Raw genomic sequence first — 16,253 nt, forward strand, 5'->3', positions numbered from 1 at the left:
TCCGTTGCCGGACACGGAAAAAAAAAAAAAAAAAAAAAAAAAAAAAAAAAAAAAAGCTGGAGTCTACACAACTTTAAGAGGAGTTGGAATCCTCCTCTAAAGGAGGATTGGCATCAAAAACATTGCTACAGTAAAAGCAACAGCAATAGAAAATTCTACAAATTATTTATAATCTACTTCTAACATTTTGTGAAAAATAATTTTACTCCCTACTTTTTCTCTCATGTAGATATGGTAAGTACAGCTAAAAAAACTTTCTGTTTTGAGATAACTGTAGATTCATATACCTTTCTCCCAGTTTCCCCAACAGAAACATATTGCAAAACTTCAATATAATATCACAACCAGGAAACTGATGTTGATACAATTCATTAATCTTACTCAGATTTTATCAGTTTTATGTGCACTCATTTGTGTGTGTGTGTGTGTATTTAATTTTAAGCTATTTTATCACACCTGTAGATCTGTATGACACTGCCACGTCAAGATACAGAAGAGTTGCATCACTGGGACCCTTTGTGCTACCCTTTTACAGCCACAGGCACCTCTGCTCCCCCATTCCCCACCCCTGGCAACCATTAACCTGTTCTCCCTTTCTATAATTTTATTATTTCAAGAATGTTATACAAATGGAATCATACAGCATGTAATCCTTTGAGACTGATTTTTTTCACTCAGTGCAATGTTCCTGAGATCAACCCAAGTTGTTGTACGTATCAACAGTTCATTGCTTTTTATTGCTGAGTAGGATTCTATGGTATAGATGTACCATAGTTTAAACATTCACATCCTGAAGGACACTGGGATTTTTTCTAGTTTTTGGCTATTATGAACACTCAGGTACAGGTTTTTGTGTAAATATATGGTAAGTGCATGTTTAGTTTTGTAAGAAACTGCCATACTCTTTTTCCAGAGTGGCTGTACCACTTTACATTCCCCTCAGCAACACATGAGTGATCATCTATCTGCATCCTCACCAGCATTTGGTGGTATCACTATTTTTCATTTTAGCCATTTTGAGAGGTGTGTAGTGACATCTCATTGTAGTTTTTAACTGCATTTCCCTTGTAAATCAAAACCACTTTGAGACATCACCTCACCCCAGTCAGACTGGCTATTATAAAAAAGAGAATAACAAATACTGGTGAGGATGTGGAGAAAGAGGAACTCTTCTGCACTGTTGGTGGGGCTGTAAATTAGTAGACATTATGGAGAACAGTATGGAGGTTCCTCAAACAACTACAGATAGAACTGCCATATGATCCAGTAATCCCACTACTGTGGATATAACCAGAGGATTGGAAATCATCAGGTCAAAGGGATATCTGCACTCCGATGTTTATTGCAGCTCTATTTACAATAGCTAGGTGATGGAACCAACCAAATGTCCACCGACGGATGAGTAGATAAGGAAATTGTGGTATATATACACAATGGAATACTACTCAGCCATAAAAAATAATGCAATTCTGCCATTTGCAGCAACACAGATGAACCTGGAAAAAATTATACTAAGTGAAACAATCCAGGTACAGAAAGAGAAATACCATAATTCTCACTCATAACTGGGAGCTGAATCTATAAATAAATAAACAATAAAGAGAGAGAGAGAGATCTATAAATAAATAAACAATAAAGAGAGAAAGAGGAGAAACAACAATCTTAGATTGTTTTTTAGAAAGAAAAGAAATGCGGTTACTAGAGGTGAAAAGGGGAGGGGAGGGGGAAATGTAGGGGGGCTAACGAGGAATTGGTAAATGGACACAAAGAATGATTGTGTGTTGTAATAATGAATAAGCTAACTATCTTGATCTAACCATCACACATTATATACAACTGTTGAAAATCAATGTTGTACCCCACATGTATGTATAATAAATCATCTTAAAAAAAATTGCATATCCCTAATGGCTAATGATGAACATCTTTTCATGTGCTTATTTGTCATCTGTATATCTTCTCTGGTGACATGTCTTTTCATGACTTTTGCCCATTTTTTAGTTGAACTGTTTTTTTTTTTTTTACTGCTACATTGTCTTTTTTTACTTGAGAGTTATTCATATATTCTAGATACAAAGTCTTTATGTGGTTTGCAAGTATTTTCTACCAAATATTTAATATGAACAGATAATTCACCAAAAATATTTGGATGACAAATAAGCACATGAAAAGATGCTCATCTTTACTTATCACTAGGGAAATGCAAATTATACCCACAATAAGACAGTACCACACACTATTAGAATGGCTAAAATTAAAAAGACACTATAGTGTTGCCAGTTTCTTAGAAAGTTAAAAGACCCTACCATATGATCCATCCATTTCCTTCTAGGTATTTCCCCAAGAGAAAGGAAATACGTGTCCATATATTTGTACACAAATGTTCATAGCAGCTTTATCTGTAACAGCCCCAAACTAACACAACCCAGTGTCCATCAACAGGTGAGTGAACAAACTGTGGTACTATGTATTTATACAGTGGAATACTATATAGCAATAAAAGGAATAAACTCCCAATACATGCAAAAACATGGATGAATCTCAAAATAAGAGAGTGAAAGAGACCAGACAAAAGGTACACATACTCTATGATTCCACTTATGTAAAACTCTAGAAAATACAAACTAATCTGTAATAACAGAAAACAGACCAGTGGTTGCTTGGCGAGGGGGTGGTGGGATGGGAGGGAGGCTTTACAGAGGGCCATGAGCATGCTTTTATAGGTGATGGATATGTTTGTTATCTTGATACGGTAATGGTTTTACGAGCATAAATATATGCCAAAACCTATCAAGTTATACACACTAAATATGTACAGTTTATTGAATGTCAGTTATACCTCAATAAATCTTATAATACAAACAAAAAACACCAGAATGCAGCTTTTAGGCTGTGATTCAGAAAAGACTATAATATTACCAGATAAAAACTGCCCTAAAAATGATCTTTCCTCTCAAGTATTTTAATTACATGATATTAAGCTTCTGATCTGAAAATAGCTGAAGCTATGATTTAAATTTTTTTTAGCTCGTTAACATAATTGCATTGTTTGAAATGAAAGTATAAGGATGACAGATCAAAGAGATGCTTCTGATCAAAAGCTCTTCTTACTTTTGTCCAGTGATGATGGACATCCATTGTTCCTAGCATCACATGGCCCACGGCACTCATACCAGAACGGTCTGTAAATATGATCGTGCAGCCTGAGGACAAAACACAAACCCTTTGGTCACAGTCCAAAGATGCTTCATTCTTTTAACACTGTGCAAATAATTACTTATATTTAGTATATAAACTCAGGATTAAATTCAGTAGAAGCTTAAAGGCTAATTTTATGTTGTTGCTTTATTCAAAGGAACAGATTTAAAAATTCAGCCACTTCGTTTTCCACTACAATTTACAGATGTGTACAGCAGCTAAGTGATATTTTAAGGAAGAAATGGGAAAAACTTTGAAAAAAATCTTTTTTCTCCTCCACATTGCATAATGATGGTGATTTGGCTTTAGATTTAAGTTTCAATTAGGGATTCTACTTAGGTTTATCAGATTCTTTTTATCTTATTGTATAGAAAGTGATTTTGATGAAATCATGTAATCTCATTTTATAAACTAATATTAAATCTCAGTGACAAAATGAAACCTGATATTGACATGATGTCATTGAGGCATTGCTGTGTAAATGTAAATAGTTGTGTTTTAGGTGGTATCAGGAAACCCACCTTTGAAATCTAACTCTGCCATTTACTAGCTCTGCGAACTTGAACAAGCTGCTTTTAGCCCTCCTAAGGTTTTCACTTTCATATATACAAAGTGAGGACACTTCCTGCTTCAGAGGTAGTATAAGTGAAATGAGATAACACATATAAAGGAGTTAGGCATTCAAAACAGACTTTCAAAAAAACCTAGGTTCCTCCTTTATCCTGACACTGATTCTGATGAATGTCATTTCTGATAAAATGAAAACATCTAAAAAAAACCCTTTTTTTTCTTTAAACCACAATTGAATAACTAAGATATAATTTATAATTTCAAAGAATTAACATTAATTTTTGATTTGAAATTAAAAACATTTTAAGTGATTAAGCTACTAAAGTGCTGTTTTTATTAATAAATGATCTTTTATATAGGATATTTAGAATTAAATACAATATCATCAGTCACAATGTTTCCATTTGCTAGAATCTTGGCTAGTTTTTGAGTATGTGAAGAAGCCCTTAGGTTGATGGTCCTGAAATGTTTTGATGTCAGAACCTCTTTACACTCTTAAAAACAGAGAACAGCAAAGAGCTGTTTATGTGGGTTATATCTATCGGTATTTACCATAGTATAAATTAAACCTGAGAAATTTCTCCACAATATTGTAAAATAATGTTTATTTCTTTTTATATTTAAGAAATCCTTTCATTTTCTTAATTCCAGCCTGCTTTGACAGATCTTTTAAAATTTATACTAAAAAAATTATTTTCATGCACATTAATTTGTTTATAAACTTCAAAAAATGATCTCACTATTTTTAGTTAAAAAAGTCTATGTTACTAGGCTATGGAATTGGAAGAACCCCCTATAAATCAAAGCTTGACCTAGAAACTACTGATGTGATGATAAAAGAGCCATAATAAGCTCAAATTCACGTATTTTGTATACTGGAAAGTCTAAAGGCTTTGCTTTGAAATTTAATGTACCTTAGAAAACGATGATTTGAATATACAGGAATAGAACATGTTAATATTATCTGTATTTTCTAAGCAAAGGAAAAAGGTGATATTATTTATTGTTTCCAATATTTGTCATTTGAGTCTATATAAGAAAAGAAGTCCTGATAATGAGGGTTGAAAATAACAAAACAGGCTACAGCAAAAAGTTTTAAGCATGAGACTGGGTGACAATTTTTCAGGGTTCTAGAAATGGGGATTCTTATAACCGAATCACCTGACCCCTCCTTTTCCCCTTGAAAATAACAAAACAGGCTACAGCAAAAAGTTTTAAGCATGAGACTGGGTGACAATTTTTGAGGGTTCTAGAAATGGGGATTCTTATAACCGAATCACCTGACCCCTCCTTTTCCCTTCACAGTTTTAAAACCTGTGAAATATATTTGCCTAATAAATTATAGAATGTTTTTATATAACTATGATTTATAAGTTTATGAAAACTTATTTAAAAACTTGTGTTATATAACATAGAACCAAGAATACAACATCCATTTCCTCTCTTCCCTCCTCTTTTTTAAACTCAATTACCAATCTTACATAATGGAGCATAATTATTTTTATATATGTAGATGAAATGAAAAAGGATCCTTTTATTTTTATAAACTTATAATGTAAAAAATGTTAAGCTATTATGCCAAAATGTCAGTACTTAAATCTTACTTCAATATTTAAAACAAGAAATTAACAGTTTTCCTTAGATAGACGAGAATCTGTTTATGTCCATAAAAAGATAATTGGAGAATATTTAGTTATTACAATAATTAAAAATGCAAATATTTAGCTACTGGAAAGCTTTACCAGTAGGTAATTCACGTTTATTTCAACCTGTAAATTAGGTTCCCTTTTCATTTACCTGATATCTGAGAGTTGTAACTGATGAGACAGTTCATCTTTTAAACGATCTAGTTCTTTTCTAAGCGGCAAACTATTCTTCAGCTTTTTCACAGCACTTCTTCCATTGTTATCTAACCATGACCTAGAAAGAAAAAACAGAGATACACAATTTGCCATACTAACTATAACACTTCTACTATTAAAAGGCCCAGGGTTCAATCCCTATACCGGCCAGCTGCCAAAAAAAAAAGATTCATACATTACCTTAAAGCAACCCCAACATTAAATTGAGTTTTCACTCAAACCTTTACTTCTACCAAGTCTATTCTCGTAGAGAAATACCTACTTCTAAAATAGGTTGTTTGGAGAACTACCAGCACCTATCAAATCATACCCTAGTTGTGACAACTTCCTCTGTATCTTAAAACAATTAAAATTTAATTACACCAAACCTGCCACTAGATTACTAGAGAGAAGATAATTTTAAAAAATTAAAGATACTTCAAAACCTCTTGCTTATGTTTAATACAATTTTCAGCAGACTGTACTAGATCTTCACTTCTGTCAGTCACATACATGTGAGCCTAGAACTAATAATTATTACAGAGCAAGTGAGCAAATAATGTCATAGTAGAGCAAATAAAGTTTAAAAGTCAGACTCAAAAGACACATCCAATGGGACTGGCCACAAGTAAGAGGCAATGCACCCTGATGAAGGAACCTGAAAAGATTACTCTGTGGATCCTAGCTAGGTAGACTCCAATTTCTCCCTTTATTTTAATCCTATATACTGGTACCCTGAGTTCTCAATGCTTAGTCCCTCATCTCTCTATCCAAAGCTCTCCAATGGTCATCCCTTACCAATCTAGTCTTTTTGCCATGAAGTTGACAAGAATACCTGCTCCTTCCAGGTGGGTCTCTCCACTGCCCTGGTGCTCATTTACACCTCCATCCCTTCCACCCAACCACATACCCAGTTTAAATCTCATCTCAACTGTATCAACTATATAATATGCAGAGCAGAAAGGTGTTCTCCAATTCCTTGTTTCTTAGAATGTTTACCTCAATAATCTTTTAAGAAAAAATAGATATCAAAAAATGCTTTACGGATTAGGAGGGGATAGCTTTTAGAAGAGAGCTGAAAGCAGCCTGTGTGGCCTTCCAGAGAGCAGCAGTGCTCCCCTGGAAATCACTCTTACTCAGTGCCATGATCATCATGGCATAAGGTGTGCTTGTAACTGCTCCCCAAGGGAGAAGTCTAGAAACATGAGAGACCTGAGTGGAGTCCTGTGAGGCTGAAGAACTGCTGCAGGGGTGAGCAGGATAGAATGACACGTGACTCTAGGCTGAGGGGAACATTTCAGAGTCCAAGACATAATGGTGGGATGGGCCCTCGGCACAACCATGCAAGAGAAAACTCCAGGGAAGTAGAACAATCTAAAGAGTGAACACAGATATGTCATACAGCTTCTCATCACCAAGACATCTGACATACTCCTGTGGGATATCTATCAGTAATGGTCACAAAATATAACAATGCTGCAGAAGAGCTCATATGTCCATCACAAAAATGCTTGCTAAAGCCTTCAATAAAAGAAAAAACGTTCCTTAATTGTCACCTTAAAGGTTTTAGAAAAAATAAATATAATAAAGGTTTTAGATACTGCAATCTAGAGCATTTAAAAAATTTTCAAGTTTACAATACTGGAACCATCAAGTCATTATGCATTTATCAAACATTAATCTTGAATGTCTGATACTGTGTTGTGCTGGGAATATAAGGAAAATAAAGTCCCTGTCATAAAGGAAGGCACATCTAATAAGTAATATAGAGATAAGTAATTAGAATAGAATATAAGAGCTACTGTGAGAACAGACAAGAAGTAATTAATTCCACTTGGCAGGTTTTGTAGACCAGGTGACATGTGATCTGGAACCTGAGATGCATTCCAATCTTTCCAGGCAAATAAGTGAGAAAAAAGGGCAGACCAATCATGCTGGTCCATAAGGATCTGTAAGATAGACCAATGTGCCCAGATCATATTATGCCAAGAGGGAGAGGAAGGCATGAAAAGAGATGGTATGCGTGTGCATGCGTGAAACCCTGAAGGGTCTTGCACATTGGGATGAGGCATTGGAACCTTATCCTCTAGGTAAAAGTGTTCAACATTTTTTGATTCACTAACTTTGCACAACAATTAATTATACTTCCTACACCCCCTTTAAGAATACTAGTAAAAATTCTGTCACTTTTGCATGGTGTGTGATAAATAAGTTAAAATATCTTAATTTACATCACTATTTTTAGATACTGCATTACAATTTTCCAACCCTTCCTCATTTAAGTAATGTATGTTATTTAATTTAAATCATGTAAGAGAAAACATGATTTATTGACAAATGATGACATACCACGTTTGGTTTGGGGACCAAATGTCTTAAAATATAGATTAAAATATAATCTTATGGGGCCGGCCCGTGGCTCACTTGGGAGTGTGTGGTGCTGATAACATCGAGGTTACAGGTTCGGATCCCTATATAGGGATGGCTGGTTTGCTCACTTGGGAGAGCGTGGTGCTGACACCACCAAGTCGAGGGTTAAGATCCCCTTACCACTCATCTTTAAAAAAACAAACAAACAAAAAACCTTATGATTATACACTCATGACATGATTTTTGGAATTCTTATACTTAGTATATAAAAATCAACTGGTCTAGTTTAACAATTTTGGTGTTTTGTTTCTAAACACTGAGATAAAAATGAAAGTCCTAAACATGGTTTTCAACATATTTAGATACAAAGATAAAGACATATGTTTCCTAGTTCTGGCCACTGAGAGGATTAGTAGCAATTGAGCACATGTAGCACTCAGATGTTGGTTTCTAAAAAACATTCCTCACTAGAAAGAACCAGAGATTCTTGGCAAAATGGCTGAATCAAACTTTGGGGCACAAACAGTCCAGATGAACTTGATGAACCAGAACATAAGAGAGTACTCAAGGAATGATGTGGACATAGGAGCCAGCTTGAAGAGATGATGAAATTAGAAAATTATTTGGCAGCCAGCAGAGTAACATGTGATTCAGGCAAGAATCATCAATGAATGTTACAGCCACAGCTAAAAATCAGACAAGTAAAAGTATTTTTACACAGTCCCAGGTATCTCCTCAAAAGAAACTAATTAAAGGGAAAAATAGTAACTTTACTGTGGAAGGAACTGGGAGACACTACGTTAATCAAATGATCCAAGTTCATACCCCTAGTTTTGAGATAAACAAACATCATGTGCCTCCTATATAATCCACTGAAAACAACACAACATCACTTTTGGGGCATTCCTGCCACAAGTGAATAGACTGACTTTAATTATGAGGAAACATAAGGTAAACTCAAATTGAGGACACTCTACAAAAACAACTGGTTTGTATTGATCAAGATAATGAAAGACAAGAAAATACTGAGGAACTGTTCCAGATTAAAGAGGACTAAAGAGATGTGACAACCGAATATGGCTCATGATCTGAGATGTCCCTTTCCTAACAAACTGCAGTGCTCAGAAAAAGAATGAAATTTGAATAAGGTCTAGGGACTAGCTAATGGCATTGCTATCAAATATTAATTCTGCAATTTTTATCCGAATATGGCTCATGATCTGAGATGTCCCTTTCCTAACAAACTGCAGTGCTCAGAAAAAGAGTGAAATTTGAATAAGGTCTAGGGACTAGCTAATGGCATTGCTATCAAATATTAATTCTGCAATTTTTATAGTCGTCCTATAGTTATATAAGAGAATGCCTTTGTATTTTAGAAAATACAACTTGAGTACTTAGGGGTAAAGAGACATGGGGCTGAAATTTACTCAAATGGTCAGGAAAAAAATGTGTTCATATAGAAAGAGAATGATAAAGCAAATGTAATAAAATAAAAGGTTAACATTTAGGAAATCTGGATGAAGGGTATATGGGACTTCTTTGTATTATTTCTGCAAATTTTCTGTGATCTGAATTATGTCAAAATAGAAATAAAAAACATAAAAAAGAAAGAGTGTAAGTTTCAGGTTACCTTTTGCAAGCATTTCTTTAGAGAAAACACAAAATAACTGTAGAAAATGTCTTGAATATGTGAAAAATCAAACTGGAAAAAAAAATCAACAAAAGAATGCTCTTTCTACTTTTGGTGCTTGATGTACAAACCATCATGTAAAACCCCATCACGTGTTTCAGAATTTTGATCAAATCAATGCAACTGAAATACCACGTCCTCACTCATAATTGGGAGCTAAAAAATAAAAAAATAAAAAAGAAAGAAAGATACAACAATCACAATAATATGTTGAACTTTCAAAATGAGAGAACAGAACTAAGATTACCAGAGGTGGGAAAGGGGCAGTGGGTGAAGGGGTAACGCATGAATTGGTAATGGGCCACAAAAAATATTACATTGTGTAATGATGAATATACTAATTATTCTGATATGAGCATCACATATTGCACACAGGTATTGATATTCAACGTGGTACCCCACAGATATGTACAGGCAATTATGTTTCAGTAACAAAATTTTTTAAAAAAGAAAGAAATATAATCTAAGGAATCCTCAGACTCCCAATCATATTATTACCAAAAGTGAGAATGATTCTATAGTTAAATTGTAAGTAAGTAGTCTGGCAGACATTCACACAACTCAAGTTCCTATTACTTTCAGAAATGGAGCCTAGATGTGGAATGTGAAAGATAATTTATTTTTTAACACAGTTGTTGGCATACTTAGAGCTCCTAAATTGTAGAATACAAATCAACCCATTGGGTAGGTTTTCTTTTAAAAATGAAAATACAAAATTATTTGTATGTATTATCTCACATAATCCTAAAAACCAAAAACCAAAAAAACCAATGTAACTAACAGGTTAGGTGAAGGTCATGAGACAAATTTTCAGAATTATTTTTTATGCTCATTAACCTTTTCATTATCAGCAGCCCCTATATGTCTTTTCTTTAAAACAAGTTTAGGAGCTGGCTGGTTAGCTCAGTTGTTTAGAGCACAGTGTTGTAACATTCAAGATCAAGGGTTTGCTGTACAGGACACACACACACACACACACAACACACACACACACACTTAAAAAAACAAAACAAAGTTTAACAGGTACCTGGCTCTATTCTTATGGTGAAAGACTGCACAGAAGCAACTACAGCAAAATGGGAGTCTCACTTTTCAGCTCATACCCATCAGGCCATTTCCTCAACCATGTTCTCAAATTTTCCTGCAAACATCATAGAAATCTTCATATCCTTGTAATTTATTTTGTACTTACATACATAGAGTTGGCTTCTTTTGCTGGTAACCAAGAATTCTGACTTAAAATTCTCTTAGATTTTCTTGGCAACCAGTCATAAATAGTGCTAGTGTACATCTGCCTTTCTGACATTTACATATCCCATTTCTTTTTTTTATTACATCGGCTGGACTCTCCAGGACAAATAAATTGTAGAGGTGATAGAGGTCATTCTGGATGGCTTGTTTCTCCACAGTTCTGATCCCATCTGCTTTCTTATCTTTCAAAAATTCCTAAAAAATTTGTCTATTATTGGAATTCCACTTTTTTCCTTCATCAACCGCATGAAATTTCATAAATCCCTGGGGATTTGCAGACTACCACCTGAAAAATGCTCCTTTGTATAATGCACGAGCTATTAAGTTGAATGATGTGATAAAATTTTTTGAAAATCGAAAATGTAGGTTAGAGGGAATATAAATCCAGGTTGTAGGGAAGAGAAATTGGTGGTAGAAAGGTCCTTTCGAAAATTATTCTGGTAGTCTAGGAGAAAAAAGACTGAGGCAATGGGGATTCCCATTAAGTGACTTTGAATGATCTTCTCCCCCAGTAAGTAAAAACTATGAACAAATGAAGTAAACCAAGAGCTACACTTACTTTAAAACCTTTCTGGACTTACTCTCCCTAACTTATGTCCTCCATAGTACTTTTTCACTATCCCTTTTTGAATGAATCACTGTTTGTATGATAATTTATACAAATAGTGATTGGTCTATTTGTATAATAATATTTGTATAATAATTTCTCTGTACATGTTTTACTTCTCCATTATCCTATTACCTCCATGAGGGAAAGACGCGTCCTTTATTATCTAATATGTACTTAACCTGAAAGTCACTGCAGTGAGATCACTAGACAACATGCAATTTGACTATGTAAATTAAACCTTAGGCAAAGAGAAAAGAATACTTTCCTGTCCATACTCTAGGTCTAAGAGATAAAGTTCTAAATTATTCTCTAAATGAGAATACTCTATTGGATCTTAAAAAGTATCAGTATGGGGCCGGCCCGGTGGCGCACTGCTACAGTGCGCTGCTTGGGAAGCGCAGTGGCGCTCCCGCCGAGGGTTCGGATCCCATGTACAGACCGGTTCCCGCTCACTGGCTGAGCGAGGTGTGGGAGCAACACCAAGGGTTGCGATCCCATTGCCGGTCCCGGTCCGGTACAGGCGCGACACTGAGGGTTGCGATCCGTTGCCGGACACGAAAGAGATAATATTTTGGGGCCGGCGCGGTGGCGCACTGAATAGTCCGCCGCTTGGGAAGCGCGGCGGCGCTCCCGTCCGAGGGTTCGTATCCCATGTACAGACCGGTTCCCGCTCACTGGCTGAGCGAGGTGTGGGAGCAACACCAAGGGTTGCGATCCCATTGCCGGTCCCGGTCCGGTACAGGCGCGACACTGAGGGTTGCGATCCGTTGCCGGACACGAAAAAAAGACAAAAAAAGGAAAAAAAAAAAAAAAGTATCAGTATGGCCTGAATTTGCCACATAAATCACTTCAATTCTTAGCTTAATTTTACAATCACAGACATTAAAAAATTCGGAGGCTTTTTTAGCGGGGAGAAGTCCAATTAATTACTATTGAGATAAAGCAAACAGAAGAACCTGATATTTATTCTGTAGTAAAATATCAAGTGTTTGTAGTTTCCAGAGTTTCACTTGTTACTGAATTCCAGTTTTAATCCATTGTGGTCTTAGAATATACTTGAAATGATTTTGATTATCTTAAATTTGTTGAGACTTGATTTGTGACCTAACATGGTCTATCCTGGAAAATACTCCATGTGCTGATGAGAAGAAAGTATATTCTTTAGTTGTTGAATGAAATGTTCGTTACTATCTGCCAAGTCCAAGTGGTCTAAGGTGTGGTTTAAATCTCATGTTTCACTATTGATTTGTTGCCTAGATGATCTGTTCAATATTGAGAGAAGGGTGTTCAGATTCCCAACTATTGTTGTATGGGCAACTACCTCATTCTTTAGGTCTAATAGTGTTTGCTTTATATATCTGGGTGCTCCAGTGTTGGGTGCATACATATTTATGATTATTATGTCTTCTTGCTGGAAAGATCCCTTTATTATTACATAGTGGCCTTCTTTTTCTCTTTTTATGATTTTTGGTTTAAAATCTCTTTTATCCAACATAAGAATAGCTACTCCTGGTCATTTTTGGTTTCCATTTGAGTGATACATCTTCTTCCATCCCTTCACTATTAGTCTGTGTGTATCTTGTAGACAGCAAGTAGTTGAGTCTAGCTTTTTAAAGCCAATCTGTATATTTTCAGTGGGGAATTTAATGCATTTACATTTAGGGTTGTTATTGAAAGGTACTGTCTTACTCTTGACATTTATTTTCATTTGGGTATTTTAAATATCTTTTGTTTCTTTTTGTTTTATTGTTTGTCTTCAGTGTTTGCTGCTTATTTGAGGTAGTAAGATACCCATTTTTTTCTGTTTCTCATTTACATTATTGTTCTCCCAGTGGGTTTTGTTCTTTCTTGTGTATTCCTCGTAGTGATTACCACTTTTTGCATTCCAGATGCAGGACTCCTTTGAGGATTTCTTGCAGGGCTGATTGTGTGGTGGTGAGCTCCTACAGTTTTTGTTTGCCTGGGAAATACACTATTTCTTCCTCCTTTCTAAAGAATAGCTTGCTGGGTATATTATTCTTGGCTGGCAGTTTTATTTTTTTAGTATTTTGAATATACCATCCCATTCTCTCCTGGACCATACAGTTTCTGTTGAGAAGTCTGCTTTACTCTGATGCAGACTCACTTATAGGTGATTGATGCTTTTCTCTTGCTGTTTTTAGAATTCTCTCTTTGTCTTTGAGTTTTGCCAGTCTGATAAAAATGTGTCTTGGAGAGAACCTTGTTGGACTGAATCTGAAGGTCCATGTCTCTCCCTATACTTGGGAACTTTTCCATTATTATTTAATTGAATATGTTCTCAATGCCTTTTCCTTTCTCTTCCCCTTCTGGAACACCCATGATTTGGATGTTTGTGTGCTTAAGGTTGTCTGCTATCTCTCTTAGATTTTCTTCATTTAAAAAAATTTTGACTTTTTTCCTTGTCTGCCTGAGCTATTTTGAAAAGACTGTCATCCAGATCAAAAATTCTTTCTTCTGATTGCTGTACCCTGCTGCTTAAGCTCTTGGTTGTGTTTTTTATTTCATTGAATGGCTCCTTCAGTTCCAGGAGTTCTATTACACTCTTTTTAAAAGTATTAATCTCTTTGTAAATTTCCTCCTTCCTATCCTGGATAGTTTCACTCAGTTCATTGTGTTGTCTGAATTTTCTTGTATCTCACTGAGTTTCCTTAAGACTGTTACCCACAATTCCATTTCAGTCATTTCAAGGGTCTTTTGCTCTATGGGGTCCGATACTTGAGAGTTATTGCATTCTTTTGGTGGATTCATATTTTCTTGTTTTTTGTATTTCTAGTATATCTATATTGATGTCTGGTCATCTGGTAGAGCAGTTACTTCTTCTATTACTCTGGAGTGGGCTTTGAGGAGAGAGACTTCCTTCTATAAATTTTTTTTTAAATTGACCATTGGGTAGGATGTTTTAGTATTGGTTCTGGGTAGATGCAGTAATGTAGTCTCTATGTGGGTACTTTGGCTGTATTCAATGCTGGAATTGTGTGTGAGTGCCTCTGTGGCCTAGGCACTGGGGCACTTAGTGATTCCTTGCTGAGGTTATTGACACTCTTTCCTTGGGCTCCGCTGGTTACTCTCCTTTGCAGATGAGTGGTCTGTGGGCCTCCTGTATGGTGACAGTGGCTGCTGCTGTGGTAGTAAGCCATTCTTGCAGAAGTGGCTGTGGCGGTGGCTGTGGTGTACCACCAAGTGGCAGAGGTGTCTGCAGCAGTGGCGGGAGCTGCCTGTGGCTTCTGAGGTCTCTGGGCATGCTTCCTGCCTTCTGCCAGTCTGTCAGAGGGCTGCCCCTGAATAGTTTTTGCCTTACTGCACTGGCTAGAACTTCCAGTACTATGTTGAATAACAGTGGGGAAAGTGGGTATCCTTGTCTTGTGCCATATCTTAGAGGGAAAGCCTTCAATTTTTGTCTACTCGGTATGATATTAGCTGTGGGTCAGTCATACGTAGCTTCTATTGCATTGAGGTATATTCCTTCTGTACCTAATTTGTTGTGTTTTTATCACGAAGCAGTGTTGGATTTTCTCAAATGCTTTTTCTGCGTCTACTGAAATGATCATAAGTTTTTTTTCCCTTCATTCTGTCAATGTGAATATTTTCATATATGTATTCATTAGGGATATTGGTCTGTAGGTTTCTTTTTTTGTTGTGTCTTTTTCTGGTTTTGGTATGAGGTTATGGTTGCCTTGTAGAATGAGTCTGGAAATATTCCCTTCTCCTCAATTTTTCAGAAGAGTTGGAGAAGAACTGATATTAGTTCTTTAAATGTTTGGGAGAATTTGGCAGTGAAGCCATCTAGTCCTATGGTTTTCTTTGTTGGGAGATGTTTTATTACTGCTTCAATCTCATTACTTGGTCTGTTTAGATTTTCAAATTCATCATGATTCAACCTTGAGAAGTTGTACGTGCTTTGGAATTTATTCATTTCTTCTACATTCCCAGTTTGTTGGTGTACAGTTGTTTATAAGTCTCTTATAATCCTTTGTATTTCTCTGGTATCAGTTGTATCCTTTTTCATTTCTGATTTTTTTGTTTTACCTCTTTTTTCTTTCTTAATCTAACTAAAGGTTTATCAATTTTGTTTATCTTTATGAAAAACCAACCTTTTGCCTTGTTTTTATGTAAGTCATTAATTTCTGCTGTGATCTTTGCTATTTCTCTCCTTCTAATGATTTTGGTTAGGTTTGTTCTTGTTTTTCTAGCTCCTTGAGGTATAACATTATATTGTTTACTTGAAGTCTATCTTCTTTTCTGATGTAGGCATTTATTGCTATTAAAATTCCCTCTTACAACTGCTTTTGCTGTATCGTCTCGGTTCTAGTATGTCGTGTTTTCATTTTCATTTGTCTCCGGGAATTTAAAAATTTCCTGTTTAATTTCTTCTTTGACCCATTCGTTGTTTAGGAGCATACTGTTTAATTTCCATGTATTTGTACATTTCCAATGTCCCTCTGTTATTGGTTTCTAGTTTTGTTTCCTTGTGGTTGGACAAGATAGTTGGTATGATTTCATTTTTTTTTTTTTTTGTCTTTTTTCGTGACCGGCAATGGATCGCAACCCTCAGTGTTGCGCCCGTACCGGACTGGGACCGGCTACGGGATCGCAACCGTCGGTGTTGCCTCCGCTCCTCGCTCAGCCAGTGAGCGGCCGGTCTGTATGTGGGATCCGAACCCCCGGCAGGAGCGCCGCCATGCTTCCCAAGCGGCGCACTGTA

At 35.9% G+C, this 16,253-nt stretch overlaps 1 protein-coding gene across 1 annotated transcript in view; it reads right to left on the minus strand.

The window, feature by feature from the left end:
- The window catches only part of TCAIM (T cell activation inhibitor, mitochondrial), a 51,226-nt gene that overhangs the window by 13,793 nt on the left and 21,180 nt on the right, over positions 1 to 16,253 (minus strand). Inside the window, exons 5-7 of the mRNA XM_008589326.1 lie at positions 5,566 to 5,688; positions 4,930 to 4,967; positions 3,112 to 3,203 (exon numbers count right to left, since the gene is read on the minus strand). Of these exons, the coding sequence (XP_008587548.1) occupies positions 3,112 to 3,203; positions 4,930 to 4,967; positions 5,566 to 5,688 (253 nt within the window). The remainder of the gene's footprint in view (positions 1 to 3,111; positions 3,204 to 4,929; positions 4,968 to 5,565; positions 5,689 to 16,253) is intronic.

This window comes from Galeopterus variegatus, unplaced genomic scaffold, assembly GCF_000696425.1.
Source record: "Galeopterus variegatus unplaced genomic scaffold, G_variegatus-3.0.2 Scaffold5376, whole genome shotgun sequence".
NCBI lineage: Eukaryota > Metazoa > Chordata > Mammalia > Dermoptera > Cynocephalidae > Galeopterus > Galeopterus variegatus.